At 41.3% G+C, this 16,293-nt stretch overlaps 1 protein-coding gene and 1 pseudogene across 2 annotated transcripts in view; both read right to left on the bottom strand.

Annotated features, from left to right (window-relative positions):
* The window catches only part of PEX7 (peroxisomal biogenesis factor 7), a 387,996-nt gene that overhangs the window by 333,668 nt on the left and 38,035 nt on the right, over positions 1 to 16,293 (bottom strand). The window contains exon 4 of the mRNA XM_082250007.1: positions 139 to 216. Coding sequence (XP_082106133.1) covers positions 139 to 216 — 78 coding nt within the window. The remainder of the gene's footprint in view (positions 1 to 138; positions 217 to 16,293) is intronic.
* On the bottom strand, positions 14,519 to 15,932 carry LOC309550169 (zinc finger MYM-type protein 1-like; annotated as a pseudogene). The gene is made up of 2 exons: positions 15,790 to 15,932; positions 14,519 to 15,537 (listed from the first exon to the last, which is right to left on the bottom strand). The product of its transcript is annotated as a zinc finger MYM-type protein 1-like (transcript).

Genomic DNA, 16,293 nt, shown 5'->3' with positions numbered 1-16,293 from the left:
ACTTACTAGTTTAGCAGTATGGTCCCAGGACCCTGACACCATGAACTTACTGGTTTAGCAGTATGATCACAAGACCCTGACACCAGGAACTTACTAGTTTACCAGTATGATCCCAAGACCCTGACACCAGGAACTTACTAGCTTAGCAGTATGATCCCAAGACCCTGACACCAGGAACTGCTCTCCTCTTGTCTGACTCCAGTCCACACTGTAAACCTAAAAGAGAAATATGAAGATGTAGTCTATTACCAGTCAGCTCATAAAGGACACGGAGGAAAATGTAAAACGCAATTTCACTTTCCATGTAGAACCATGAAAACTTTTTTATGCATTATGTAATTTTGACATGAATGAATTGTAAAACATTATTGCACAAAAAAAAACACTTAAACAGCCTGTGACTGAGTAAGTACTGATTATACATATAATGTAACTTACAGAAAACCCCTTCTATCTGATAAACAGCACTACAAAGAATAAAAAAAAATCTCCTATATACACATACAATGTACTAGGGGCGAAACTACAGGGGTTGCAATTGCAACCGGGCCCCATGCTCCAGGGGGCCTGTGCAGCTCCCCTGCACACATGGATAGGAGGGGTGGCGAGGGCAGCATGTAGAGAAATCACTGTCCTCTTTTTCCTCCTGTAGCTGCAGGAGGAAAATGGAGGAGATTGGTTCCTCTGTATGCTGCCCCCGCCACCCCTCCTATCCAGTTTACTTGTGTTCTGCTGTCTCTGGGCCCCTGTGTGCTCCCCTGGTCAGCACCACACTGCGCTCCCTTCCCTCTCCTGCCGGCTGCTGCAGGGGATGTATCACAATAGAGAACCAGGAAGGGGTTGGTAAATATGTAATTTACCAGCTCCTTCCTTTTCTGAATGAACAGAGTCATAGTCAGTGACATTGTAGAAAAAAAAAATAAAATGATAAAAAATAATACCAAAAAATAAAAACTACTGACACCAGTGGGTGAACTTCCAGGATCGCAAAGGTCACAGTTGCAACTGGGCCCTGGCATTCCACCACAGTGGGGAGGCCCCAAGATGGCAGGAAGAGGTCCCACTGCAAAACTTGTGAAAGGGTCCCGCTGCAGGACTGTAATAAAAGGGCCCTGCAATGAGAGTAAAGGGCCCCAGGATCAGTGGGAAGAGCCCAAGGCTTGAAGGGAAGGGCCCCGGTCAGGGGTGCGTCGGGCCCCTCATGGTTTCTTGCACCGGGGCCCTGAAGGTTCTAGTTACGCCTCTGCAATGTACTGTATAAGGAAAGATCTGATGACATTCACAGACAGCATATAACACTTCTCTTAGACCAGCCAGTTTTCTCCTGGAGTACATTGGCCTCTAAACATGAATAGGGCAGAGTAGAAGGGCAAAGTTCTGCTACAAGCACCTATTATGAATTACTGAGAGCTTACAAACCAAAGGACTCCCTTTCTTGCTTGACAACAGGTACTGCCAGCTGAAAAAGCTTGCCTAGGTACAAGGCATTGCTGGAGATATTTGAAAAGCTTATTACAAGATTAAGTAAAGAATCACAAACATTTAGACCCTTTCAGTTTACAGCGTTCTGTGCAAGGAAACTTCATCAAAAGATATGCAAAGTTTTTTAAGGGCTATTGCAGGGGTCTTCAAACTATGGCCCTTTAGTTGTTCAGGAACTACATTTCCCATCATGCCTAGTCATGAATGTGAATGTCAGTTTTACAATGCCTCATGGGATGTGTAGTTCCGCAACAGCTGGAGGGCTGTAGTTTGAGGATCCCTGGGCTATAGTTTTCTAAAGTAATTGTAAAGGAAAAACATTTTATTTTCGAAGAGCCAGAATGCCAGAATGTTCCCTACCCCGTAGCCGCATGCATACACATCCTTTATATATGTGCAGGTAAAGGGATTGCCTCTTTTGCTGATGATTGGACAGCATTGGTGACAACTTCCTGGCAGGCTCGCCCACGTGAACACAGACTAGGATCGGAACGAACCTGATCCCATCCCTACTGGTGATTATCGTCACCTACAAAGTAATGGGAAATCTTACATTTTAGAGCCCTCACTTTGTGTAGGGTTTAGCACGTACCTACTCTATCCAAAACTACAAAAAAAAGTGTTGCTACACCTACAGTGATTGTAAATGCTAATATTTTATTTTAAACTATTAGGTATATACTTACCTGCTTAATTCATTGCACAGAGCAGCCTCGAGCCTCCTCTTCTCGGCCTCTCGCTGGCATTTCCGGCTCCCCCTCTCTGGTGAGTTCCCCCTAGGAAGCCGCATCCTTTGGGGGAACTCATGCAGGCTTGCTCCTGAGCCCCGCTGCCTGTGTCTATAGAAACAGATAGCGGGGCTTAACCCCCCCCCCCCTACTCCCTGGGTTTGATTGAGAGCAAAGACTGCGAGAACAGAAGAGAAGGGAGAGAGCCGCTGCGGATAGGCACAAATTAGGGCTCATGTAAGTATAAGAGGGGTGGGAGGCGTTTTATGTGGGAAAACGGTTCCTGAACCAAACAGAGAAACGATGGCAGGGAAATCGCACCATGGAATTTCCCGGGCGTTCCCACGCACACGCAAATGTGCTGTGTTTATAGATGCGTGGAGGTGCCATTAGGAATGAATGGCAGCCCCTCGTGTTTTTAAACAAGCAACCAATAACCGCAAACACCCACAATAGTGTGAACCTAGGCTAAAAAGGTAAAAAAAAATGATGCCACTTGCTGTACCCTTTAATACTCCAAATACTTACCTGTGTCCTGTATCGATCCAGCCTGTGCTCATCTGCCTGTCTTCTTTCCTCTCAACGTGATCCCCCTTGCTGCTGTCTGTCAAGTAGTCAAATCCCGTTGTTGTTGAGGTGGGGCAGAGCCGCTCTGTATATGTCAATGGACGCACACAGCCTGCTTGGGGATCGAACCCACATGTCTGCCCCCATAGCAAGTGCTTGCTATTGGGACACAGAGCCAGCAGAGGACCCCAAACAAGGGGGTTCAGGGTTGCTCTGTGTAATACAGTAGTATTACTACTGTGTAGTACAGTAATTAATACAGTATTAATACTGTGTAGTACAGAGCAGGTGAGTATAACATGTTTATTATTTTAATTTTAAAATATTGTGTTTAAACCCGCTTTAAACAAAAAGTAGTAATTGTAACCTCTATAACTGGATGCATAAATGTTGGCCATGTAGGTAGTAAAGCAAGTAAAAGAAAATGTATGCAGAATGTATTTTTATTAGACCTCTATGTTACTTCTTGTAAATTCTATCAGTAAAAGCATTCTAGGCTGTTTATGCCGTCTCAACAGGTAATTACAGTTATTTAGGTAAACCACACCAATGCAATTACTGCAAGCTATGGTCAAGCTGTCATTAGATAATGTGTGAAGTTTTGTGGAATATTCAAGTCTGTCAGTCTGTGAGCTTAATTTAGTGTATTGTAATGTGTATTTTAACAAAAGTTACTCAGTAAATTATAATTACAGAAGAATAAACCTTGGAGCTTTGAGACCTTTATCAGTGGGTATGGGCACTCCGTAATACCTATGAGCTCCTCAGTGAATTTCAAAGTACAACCAAAGGCTCCCGTATGACTGGATCCCCTTCCCAGACACTTTTCAGCAACAGAGGCAGAGCTGTCCATCCATAAAGCAGTGGGCAGGACTAGGTGTGGCAAGGTGCTAAGTGACACACTGGTGTACTTAAGGGGGTGTGGGGAGTGCAGTCTGCACCAGCTGCCAACTCTCTGTAGGTACTGTGGCCAGCTGAAATGTTTTTTTACAAAACCAAATGTTGGATGTCCACAGCACCCCCAAAGAGTCGGCACCAGCTGCTCCTCTGACAGTGGCAGTTCAGAGCCAAGGGGAACTTCCGCCTCAGCTCCAGTTATATGACAGAGCCAAAGGGAGGACTTACCCTCACTCAGAACTGTCAATGGTTTTGGGCTAAAGATGGGAGTCTGTCTTAGTCATATTTCAGTCATCTGAATTGTTTTATTTGTATTTTAGTCGACTAAATTAGTGTTAAGTTAGTTGACAAAATTTCCACTGGTACTGAGGGGGACTGGGTCCTGAGGATCAGGTATATTTCTGTACTGGAGGGTCTGCACTTGGGGAAGGAGTTTTTGTACTGGGGAGTCTGTGCTGGCGGGGGTATCCATCTGTACTGAGGGGTCTGTGCTAGGGAAGTGGTCCATCTGTACTGAAGGCTTTGTTCGGGGGGGGGGGCGGGGGTTTGGGGGTTGGTATACACTAAAGGGTCTTTGATTGGGGGGGGGTCAGTCTCTACTAAAAAGGTGGTTCTGGGGGGGGGAGGGGGGTTGAGCCTGTACTCAGAAGGTCTGTACTGGGGGGCAGGCTGGAAAGGGAATTTAGTAATGTTAGGGGAGGTCTGCACTGTGGGGGACATGGGCCTTGGAAGAGATCGGTACTGGAAAAAGGGGGTCATTTTTTACTTTTTTTAAAATGAGTGTGGTGAGGTTATGTATAGGGTAAAAAAGTCTCTATAATTGCTTATTATCAATAAAAGTCCATAAAGCAGTGACAATAAATATCAATAAAAGTCCATGAAGCAGTGACAATAAATATGATAAAAGCATAGACTTGATAGCAGTGTAAAAAGCCTCCACCTCCACACTTTCACCCAGTGTTCAAGCAAGGTACTTCTTACCAGAAGTATATGACCCCTAGATTATAGGGGGTCACATAGACATATTGGTCCAATATTTATACGATCCTCAGCTCCAAATTCCCTTAGTCCCAGGGTCAGCTCTCAGACCAAAATCAGGATCTCAATACGGACATGTATAAAAGCAAAAAAGGCTCTCATGGTGCAGTATGTTGAAGACATTCGACTTTTTAATAAAGTAATGCACTTACTACAACTCCATGAATTTTCGCTTTGTACAGTCAGATAAACACAATTGCGGGACATTGAGCACTGCTTGGCGCCAGCGCTCCTCCAACCCGGAAGATTAATGGATGTAATTGATGGTTTAGTTACGGTCTCACGCTCCCGACGCATGTTTCGTCAGTCCGTGCTGACGTCAACAGGGGATCATGTGACCGTATCTTTCCTCTTTGCTTATATCGAGGTATTGATTGCTCGGCATCCAATTAAACTCAACCTTTCCTCAAGCCTCCCATTTTTTCAATTGGTCAGACAAGACTTCCCACTACGGAAACTCGATGGGGACAATAAAGTGTAATAAAGGAAAAACGCAGCAACACGGCCACACTCAGTTTCCATTAATGGAGCTCACCGCTCTTATATTGAACACTTGCCTAAAATGTTATCGCTAATTTATAAATAAATAAATAAATATATAAATTATATCGGGAGTTTAAAACAGGATGCCTTGCTATAAAACAGAACATATGAATCCAAAGTTGGTATATTATATTAAAATTCACTATAAACTAAAAACTATTCTTTATTAAAACTAATTAAAATTCAATATTACTAATCTAACAAAGGTGATAATAATTACCCACAAAGATTAAAATTTAAAATTTAAAAATTGGATATAAAACAATTTAGGTCTATTTCAATATTCATTCCTGAGGGGTGCAAAGTATTCATTTTGTATATCCATTGGGTCTCATTAATAGATATTTTCTGGGTCATATTCCCTCCTCTCCAATGATTCATCACTCTGTCTATGCCACAAAAGGACATTAGTGTGGGGTCCCTATTGTGGTACAGGCGAAAGTGATTGGAGAGACTATGTTTTGGGAACCCCTTTCTCACGTTTTTAATATGCTCATTAATGCGGACTGACAATTGCCTGGTAGTCCTTCCTATATACTGGAGTCCGCATGGGCAGGTTATTAATAGGTAACGTGAGTGGATCTACACGAGATGAATTTTTTAATATTAAATTGCTGTCCTGTAGCTTTAGATTGAAACGTTGTTGTTTTTCTAGGATTTTTCCTAGTCACTTTGCATGCATTGCACCTCCCACAGAGGAAAAAGCCATTTTGGTCAAGGAACGTTTGTTTATTTGTTGGAGGATCCGGTATATTAGGAGCTAGATTATGTCTAAGGTTGGGGGCCTTCCGATAAATAAATATCGGTTTATCTGGTAATACCTTATTCAGGGTTCTGTCTTTTTTCAGTATTGGCCAGTGCTTTCTCATGATGGCTTCAACCTTTTTGTAATCTCTATTAAAATTTGTTAGAAAGGCCATTTCTCCTTAGCTGTTATTATCTTTTTCTTTCGTTCTCAATAGGTCTTTTCTAGGGATTGGTCGTACTACCTCTCTTGTTTTTAGCACTTCCTCAAGTTTGTACCCTTTTTCCACAAATCTGGACGTTAGAAGGTTAGATTGAGTCAAGTAGTCCACCTCGTTTTTACAATTGCGTCTAATGCGCATATACTGTCCCTTTGGTATAGCGCCCAGCCACTTGGGGTGATGGCAGCTTTTTGTGGGAATATAGCTATTCCTGTCTGCATCCTTGAAAAAACTTCTGGTAGAAATATGGTTACCCTTTTTCACCAAGGTCAGATCAAGGAAATTTACAGACTCTTTATCCCAAGTGGCCGTGAACACCAACCCATATTTGTTGTTATTAATCTCTGCCAGAAATTGCTTCAGGTCATCCTCAGATCCATTCCACAACACTAGCAGATCATCAATAAAACTTTTGTATAAGGTCAAAGATGGGTTTGGTCTCTTAAATATTTCCTCCTCTTCCCACTGGCCAAGGAGAATATTAGCAACACTCGGTGCATATTTGGCACCCATGGCCACGCCCTTGACCTGGTTATAGCAACAACCATCGTGACAAAAATAATTGTTGCCCATCGCCAGGCCAAGAGAGTCACAGATAAACTTTTTCTGTATGGGTTTGAGGTTAGTTTTCAAATTCAAGGCAGCAATAGTAGTATCAATCACATCCGATTGTTTGAGGCTGGTGTACAACGACTCCACATCTATTGTCACTAGGAAAGTGTCAGGTTGTATTTCCAATTCCTCTAGGATGTTGATTAAATGTTTGCTGTCCTTCAAGTGGGACGGGTACACGGGTACTATCGGCTGATGGAAATGGTCAACATATTCTCCAATCCTGGAGAATATGGATCCAATTCCACTAATGATTGGTCTACCAGGAGGCTTTGTCTTGCTCTTGTGGATTTTCGGCAGCTGATATATGATAGGTAACCTGGGTGCTTTGGGTACAAGGTATTGTGCTTCTTTTTTGTGAGGATACCATCCTCTTTCGCTTTTTTTCACCAATTTGTCTAATTTTGATTTTAAGACTCTGGTGGGGTTACTTCTCAATTTCTTATAGGTAACTTCATCCCCTACCAGTCTATCAAGTTCTTGTTTATAATCGTTTTTATTTAAAACCACTATTCCTCCGCCCTTATCGGCTCCTCTAATTACTATGTTCTTTCTTTTTTCCAGTTCCTCTAAACCTTTTTGTATGACATTCCTATTAACAAGATTATTAGTTTTAATTTTTTTCACATCATCCTCCACCATATTTTTGAAAACTTCCAAGCAATGGTTGGAAGCCTTTGGTGGATTGAAAATAGACCGGTTTCTTAATCCACTTTTTTTGAAATTCTGAACTGACAGGGTTCTGACTCAAGGGTTTCTCTAGAAAGTGTTTTTTAATTTTTAGCTTTCTTATATACTTTTCTATGTCGATAAAGGTATTAAATTTGTCAATACCTCTATCCGGGGCAAACTTAAGGCCCAATTCTAATCTTTTTAGTTCATCAGGGGAAAATTGGACATCGCTCAAATTAAAAACTCCTGCTCCTAGAATTCTCTTTTTCTTTTGTTTCTTTCGTCCACCCCTGCATCCTCTCCTCTGTTTTCTGGTCTTCCTGGTGGGGGACCTTTTCGTAGGGGTGTTAACTCCTGCTGATATTGGGGATAGGTATCCCTTACCCACTGTTGCCCTGGGTTCTCTCGTTCCCAGTAATTCTCTTGGGGCCATGTATGTTGAGGTCTCCCCCAATATTGGGGTGCCCCCCCCCCCTTTGCCAGGGTCGACCTCTCCTCCCCCCTCTCTGGCCACGTGGTGCTCCATTGGGGTGGTTGGAGCCTCTGCCTCTCCCTCTTTGACCCGGAGCGCCACCTCACCCCCTCCTCGGAAAAACCTCATTCTGTTGGTAATTTGGGGAATATGCCAATGGGGAGTAACTATTATAGGTTGGTACACCATATTGAGGGGAGTTATAATTGGGATGTTGGTATCTCGTTTGTCTATTATTTGGGTTTCCTTGAGTGCTGTCATTATCAAAGTTAGGTGTCCCTCCAATGGGCGTGAAATTGGGGTTGGTGAACCTTTCAATCCCTGTTTCACCAACTGCTGGAGATTGGACAAGGCTAGGATTGATGTTAGTATTCTGGCCATCTGGTAGATCCTGCCATCTATAAACTTTGGATTCTTTATAGTATGCTTGATCTCTTTGATACTTTTTTATTTCTAGTGTCCTTGTCTACCTTGTCTAAACATTTCTGTGTCTGGGTGATTTTTTCTTTAAATTCCGCATCATCTTTATAGGGATCCAGGGCTGTTTTTAGTTCACCTATTTTTTCTTCAAGTTTTGCCATTTTAACTTTTCTGCGTGATATAATTAAGCTGATAAGTCTGGCTTCACTATGATTGAAAAAATTGAACCACTCTTTGTTGAGATCTGGGTCCACCAACCCATCATTGGGGCCCAGGTCCCAACGTAACCTTCTTGGAGTCATTTTCATTTTAGAGTACTGCTCTAAGGTGGCCAAATCCCACCATACCCGGATCTTTTTCTCAAGTACATTCTTGAGGGATTTTACATTCTGTTCCATATCCTTAGAGACAGCACTTTTTGCTGAAAATATATCAGTAGTATTGCGGTTGTTCATAAACTCAAAAATGCTGCAAATTTCAACACAAACTAGTGCAGATAATATATAAAAAATGGTGAAAAACCAAAGAAACTGTGCAAAAGGAATAAATATATAATGGGGCTAAATAGCCACGTGAAAAACACAATGAAATTAAATTCTTTGGGGAATTTCTTCCCCCCTGTAAACTGCAAACAAAAAGCTAAAGTGCTGTGACAATTTTTAAAAAATAGGTATATTGCGCTCAACATGTGCCAAACAACAAAGTGCTCGTGCAAATAAATATTAAATATTAATGTGGATGACTTTCACTTTAATAACAAAATACACAACGCTGCTTATTTCAATTCAAAAACATCAGAAAGAAGAGTTAATAGAGAAGCACCTAAAGCTGAGTTAGAGAAAAAAATTCCTGTAGGCTGCTTACCCTGATTGCTTTGGCTATTAAAATTCATGTCTTCCTTTTGCAGAGATAGATTCCATAAAAGAAGTTTCATAAAAAGAAAAAACACTTTCCTCCAGCCTTAAAAGGATGTGTTATCTGCATTCTCTGCATTCTCTGCAACACGTATCTATTCATTTTTTTAGAAGGACAATTGCATAAGGCCACACTAAAGTTCAAGCGTATTCTACAAGGCTGGAAAAAAAAAAAAAGCAATGTTCATGAAGAAAATGACCAGAGTTTCTAGACTGTTGCTCTTCTTTGTAATTAATGTCGCCCTTAAGAACTCATAACAAAATACTTTCATCCTTCACATGCTAACAGGTAAGATAGCACTGCTTTACAAAAAGTATATGAATAATTTGACAAATGTATTAATGTAATACGGAGTCACATTTATTTCAAATGCTAATTATGTTCTATAGCAGGAACAGAGAAAAAAAATGTCTATTCCCTAAAAAGACCTAAGTCCAAGAATGGACTACAAGCTGCCATATTTTCGTTTTTCCTATGTGCAAGATTCTAAATACGACTTAATGCGGAACTGTTATCAGCTCTGTTTTTAGGGATTTTTCTAGTGCTGCGAGCATAGCCAGCATTTCAACCTTTGTGGGCAATTGATCACTTGCTGTCTGCTCTGCGTTGCAGTCTAGCCCCGTATCCACTTCTAGCTCTTGATCCGATCTTGATGGCACTGTGGTATCCAGATTTAATGATGGCCTGTTTTGCCCACTGTTTTCTCTTGCTTCCATTTGTTTTTTGCGAGTACCTTGCAATTTCTCTAGTGTCTGTCTGAGGTGCCTTCTTGTATCATGAATTTCTTAATTGTTCCAGGGCTGGAGCTAACTTTAGGCGACTTTACAGTTGCACCTACTCTTGCTGGTTTACCTCTCATAGTGTAGTATTTAATTTTCCATCCCCCCCAAGAATTTAAAGACCTCAAACAGGTCATACAATCTGACAAGGTCAAAATCGGAATCAGAATCCCAGGCAGTCACTTAATATTAATAACAAAAAAGCAAGTTCAGCAGTTTAATATCACAAGGGCAGCAAGAAACAGAAGTATGAAAAGATTGGGTTGGTCTCACCACTATTGTTGCTTGTAATTGTGATGTCCGATATGGGGCTGACAACTTCCTAGTGTCCCTCTTAGTTGCTTCCTGCCTGTTCTGGCTCTCTTACGACCCCAGGGCTTTCTCCGCTGCCTCTGGACCTCAGCAGAGCGCACTCCTCCTTCTTCTCCTCCGCCCGCCAGGCAATGCAGTGTGCTCCTGCTCCGTTCATACGCCTTGCGTCTGCTCCGGTCAAACTACAAGTTCGTGGAGCTCGTAGGCGCCAAGTGCCAGGTGAAAGGAGGCCGGAGCGGGTCGGATCTGACCAGGATCAGGTGGATCAACTCCTCCTCTGCTCATTACGCTCACTCATAATGGCTGGCAAGAGTCCTTCCCAGGTGAGGGACCTCAGTGGGCACAAGGGGAGGGGGGGTAAACAGGATGGTTAGGGCACGGAGATCCACTGTAACATAGCGGGATGGTGCTGCTGTTCCCTAGCAAGCTCTACACACGCGCCATGTATGCTCCTCCCCCTCCGGGTTTCATTTAATGTGGAACTAAACCTACAATTTTGAAAAATTGGACCAGGCAGCTCTTACTGCAGAGGCGACATGCTAAGTGACACCCCTAAGTGAAAATGTAAAAATTGGGCCCAATTAGACATTTTCCCTCCCCGGTGTCATGTGACGCATTAGTGTTACAAGGTCTCAGGTGTGAATGGGGAGCAGGTGTTTTAAATCTGGTGTTATCACTCTCACTCTCTCATATTGGTAACTGGAAGTTCAACATGCCACCTCATGGCAAAGAACTATCTAAGGATCTGAAAAAAAGAATTGATGCTCTACATGGGCTATAAGAAGATTGCCAAGACCCTAAAACTGAGCTGCAGCATGGTGGCCAAGACCATACAGCGGTTTAAAAGGACAGGTTCCACTCAGAACAGGCCTCGCCGTGGTCGACCAAAGAGATTGAGTGCACGTTCTCAGCATCATATCCAGAGGTTGTCTTTGGGAAATAGACGTATGATTGTTGCCAGCATTGCTGCAGACGTAGAAGGGGTGGGGCGGCAGCCTGTCAGTGCTCAGACCATATGCCCCACACTGCATCAAATTGGTCTGCATGGCTGTTGTCCCAGAAGGAAGCCCCTTCTAAGGATGATGCACAAGAAAGCTAGCAAACAGTTTGCTGAAGACAAGCAGACTAAGGACATGGATTACTGGAACCATGTCCTGTGGTCTAATGAGACCAAGACACACTTTTTTGGTTCAGATGGTGTCAAGCGTTAGTGGCAGCAAAAAGGCGAGGAGTGCTAAGACAAGTGTGTCTTGCCTACAGTCAAGCATGGTGGTGGGAGTGTCATGGTCTGGGGCTGCATGAGTGCTGCCATCACTGGGAAGCTACAGTTCATTAATGGGAACCATGAATGCCAACATTTACTGTGACATACTGTAGCAGAGCATGATCCCCTTTGACACTTTGGGCCCAATTTGAACATTTTAATTTAGGGGTGTACTCCCTTTTGTTGCCAGCGGTTTAGACATTAATGGCTGTGTGTTGAGTTATTTTGAGGGGACAGCAAATCTACACTGTTATACAAGCTGTACACTCACTACTTTACATTGTAGGGAAGTGTCATTTTTTCAGTGTTGTCACATGAAAACACATAAATTATTTACAAAAATGCGAGGGGTTTACTCACTTTTGTGAGATACTGTATGTTCCTTGCTAAAGAACATTATTTTTTATCAAGTTGTTATTGGTAAATTGACCTGGTTTAATGATCATGGTATCACTGTGCTTGATTGGCCAGCAAACTCGTCTGACCTAAACCCCATAGAGCATCTGTGGGGTATTGTCAAGAGGAAGATGAGACACACCAGACCCAACAATGCAGACATACTGAAGGCCGCTATCAAAGAAACCTGGAATTCCATAACACCTGAGGTTAAAACGCTTCTCCTCTAATCGCATTGTATGTCCTCACATTGTCATGCAATCCTTGCGACTGAATAGTTTTTTTCTATGCTGAGATCACCATTGAGGTATTTGTAAATTGCTATCATGTCCCCTCTCAGGCGTCTCTTCTCTAGGGTGAATAAATCAAGCGATTCTAAAATCTCTTCATAATTAAGGTCCTCCAATCCCCTAATTAGTTTAGTTGCCCTTCTCTGGACTCTCTCCAGCTCCAACACACCCCTCCTGAGGACTGGTGACCAGAACTGGACAGAATACTCCAGATGCGGTCGGACCAGAGTTTTATAAAGTGGTAGGATTATAGTTTTATCTCTGGAATACATCCCCTTCTTTATGAATGCTAATATTCTGCCGCCTTTGGCAGCTGCAGCTTGACACTGCATGCTATTGCCTAGTCTATCCTCTACTAAGACTCCCAGATCTTTCTCCATTTTTGATTTCCCCAAAGGTCCCCCCCCCCCCCTAAAGTGTATTGTGCTTTTATGTTTTTAGTTCCCAATGTTTTTATTCCCCAAGCTTGAAATAAATCAATCTGTAACGCATCTACATAAAATATATGATTTTTAGTTTTTTAATTGGATTACTGAAATATATTAACTTTTCCATGATATTCTAATTTTATAAGATGCACCTGTATATTAAAAGGTACAGTTCTCATTTACAGCATTATAGCCCCCCTCCCCCAACAAATATACACCCACCTTCCCAGTAAATTACAAATTACCCTATGCAAATTACAATTACCCCATGTAAAGGTCCAAACAACTTAGCGTTAGAATAATAGGTCAGTTATGGAGTTGTGTGTTCATCATAGGCGTGCGCAGCCTATTGCATTTGGGTGTGCATCTCAAACCAAAGCTCAAACACATGTGCGTCTGTGTATTTATATACATATATATATATATATAAATATATATATATATATATATATATATATATATATACATACACAGTAAACCCCCCTCCATTGCGGGGGTTACGTTCCGGACCCAGACGCGAAAAGTGAAAATCCACGAAATAGAAAAACCCTATTAAAATGCATTGTAGGCATGTTTTTTTTACTGTCACTCTACGTGTAAAAGCATTTTAAGGTCTTTAAACACACTTTTAAAACAATAGAAACTCATTTAAACACATAAAAGATACTGAGAGACATAGCAAGAGCTATGGAAAACACAAAAATATTTCATTTTTAATGATTTATATAGTAAAATAACATTACAAAAAAAAACGCAATATACCAGGACCGCAAAAACTGAACCGCGATGGAGCGGGGGTTTACTGTGTGTGTGTGTGTATATATATATATATATATATATATATATATATATATATATACACACACACACGCATGCACATATACACACACAGACAGACACACTCTTATAAATAAATGTAAACAAACATTTTAAAATGTACTAAAACATTTTTAATTAAATAAACAATTATCAATGTAAACAAGCATTTTCTTAACTTGTTAATTAAATAACCTTTTAACATAAACAAACCTTTTAAATAAATCCCTAAGGGTCCTTTCACACGAACGATCCGATCAGATCCGCCTGTCAGTTTTTTAGGCCGATCTGCTCGGATCCTCCATGCATCCCTATGGAGCCATGTCCGCTGACAACCGCTGCCATCCGCATCCGATCCTGTCCGTGAAATCCGGACGGATGGAAACCCTATTTTCCATCCGTCCAGGGGATCGGATGGGATCGGATGAGAGCAGACAGGCTGTCCGCTCTCATCCGATTACCCCATAGAGAACAGCGGGGCTCTGACTCCTCCCTCCACACTGTGTGCGGAGACTGAGCTGTCATCCGCCTGCTCAGCAGGGATCGGCGGATCGATCCCCACTGAGCATAGAACGGAGCTCATCGGAAGGCGGTTTATGTGAAAGGACCCTAACTCAAAAAAGCAATTTTTACATAACATGCACTGTAAGTAGGATTTTTTTTTTTATAAGTATCAGGTTTTAATATCTTGAATTGTATTTACTGCTTTAAATAAATTTGTCTCGATGCACCAATTATTCCAAAGTTATGTTTAAGGAAAGTAAAGAAACAGCAAGATGTCACTCAGCTTTGCCTATGTAACTAACTATGTCGAATTATACACTATGAAAAGATAAACAGAAATATGTATTTAGACATCAAATTGGCATCAGTAAAGTGGTTAGCACACTGCCGATTATTATGGCTTTCTTCTCTACATCTTCTAGAGAAGAAGACGTCGCACAGGTGGTGTTATAGACTTAAATTCTTCAATAACCTCATTGTAATTAGCCGACCAAGCCAATTTTTGCTCAGTGTACAACATCATGAGTTAATCAAGACGTTCTTGGCACACTGTACTTCTTAGTTTGTTTTTAACATGTGCTAGTTTTGAAGCTCTTTCGCATTAGCAGCTTGTTACAGGTAAAACTGTAAAACATTGAACGCACTTGTAAAAAGCGAGAAATATGGATGAACGATCTGATTCCTTAAGCCAATCGAGCCACTCTTTGATGGTGTTTGTGTGGTGCAACCTTTAAGAGCAGGTCCATCATAATCCCTGATCAATGTGATTTCTGATTCCAATTCATCCATTGACACCTTGAATTTAGTGGCAAGGATTTCCATATCAGCTTTAACAATCTCTAAGTTCAGAAGTTTTCCCACTGCAGTAACAATATTACAAAACACCTGTGCAAATCGCTGATCAATACCTGTTATCAATTAATCCAACAGTGGGTAAAATTAAGTTATCCTCTCCTTTTACTCTATTGTATCATAGTGATGTTGGGAATGTGCTGCCTCATCAAGAACCGATATTTTTCATTTCCTAACTGGGGGAATAGATGTGTTGATTTCTGCACACATTTCCTCCTAGTCTTTGAAAATAGACCTGAAATATTCTGGATCATTTCTCATGGAGACCAAGGAGTTGCGCAAACTTTTCAACACTGCCATTCCAGTAAGCAAGCTGAGATTTGATTCTTGCAAAGTCTTGCTAACTTTTACCAATATTTGGAGAACAGGGTGCATCATGTGAAGAGCAAAGATAAATTTGAAAGAACTTAATTCACAAATAAGGCCTCTTGCTCTTATTTTAGCATCAGCTAAACAACGTTTGTTTTACTGCGGCCACTGCTTCTGCTCTGCATGCCCACCTTGTAGTAGATTGTGACTTTTTAATATTTCAACTGAGATCCTACTTCTTGTGAAATCTTCTCCATTACAGCATGCCAAACAGGACTTCATGTCATGTCTTCAGGACTTATGCCTCCATGAAGGCATACAGAGTCTGAATAATGCCAAAAAAGTCAAACACTTTATTTTTTTTATTTACTTGAAGTGCAAGCATCTACTAGGACAAGGTTCAAACAATGGGCATAACAGTGTACATAGATTATTTCACAATTATTTTCTTTACATTTCATCTGAACACCTGCAGTGCATCCAGACATAGTAGCTGCTCCATCACAGAATACAGAGATCACTGATAACCAGTAGGTTTTAAGAATTCCAAGAACTTTGGTTATCTGGTCAAAGATTGACTGAGCGTCAACTGTTAAGAGCCTCTTACTCAACACAAAATGTTCAACTGGACAACAAAGTTCACTATTAAAATATCGTACTATGACATACATCTGTTCATGGTGTCCGCAGTCAATTATTTAAATCGTTTTTCCATTTATTGATGATGCAATTTTTTGTTGTACAACAATATGTAAGGAAGTACTTAAATCATTTTGGATGCGATTACTCAGATACATAGCATTTTGAGGACATTCTTGCAAATGTCTCTTCATGACAGGATCATTTTTTTTAGTAGATGAACAATATCTAGAAATAGACCTTTCTCATGGCTGTCAGTTTTTTCATTGTGACCTCCGAATGGTCTGCCACCTATTGCAAAACACCAAAAAATGTCAATCAGTCGCTCCATAAAAATTCTGTTTTGGCACCTTTATTCTTTTTTGGATAGGTAAGCCTGCTTACTTTTATTCA

This window comes from Pelophylax lessonae (genome assembly GCF_965119305.1).
Source record: "Pelophylax lessonae genome assembly, chromosome: 3".
NCBI classification, from domain to species: domain Eukaryota; kingdom Metazoa; phylum Chordata; class Amphibia; order Anura; family Ranidae; genus Pelophylax; species Pelophylax lessonae.
The sequence above is the reverse complement of the archived record's forward strand: the minus strand, read 5'-3'. Positions and strand labels throughout refer to the sequence as shown.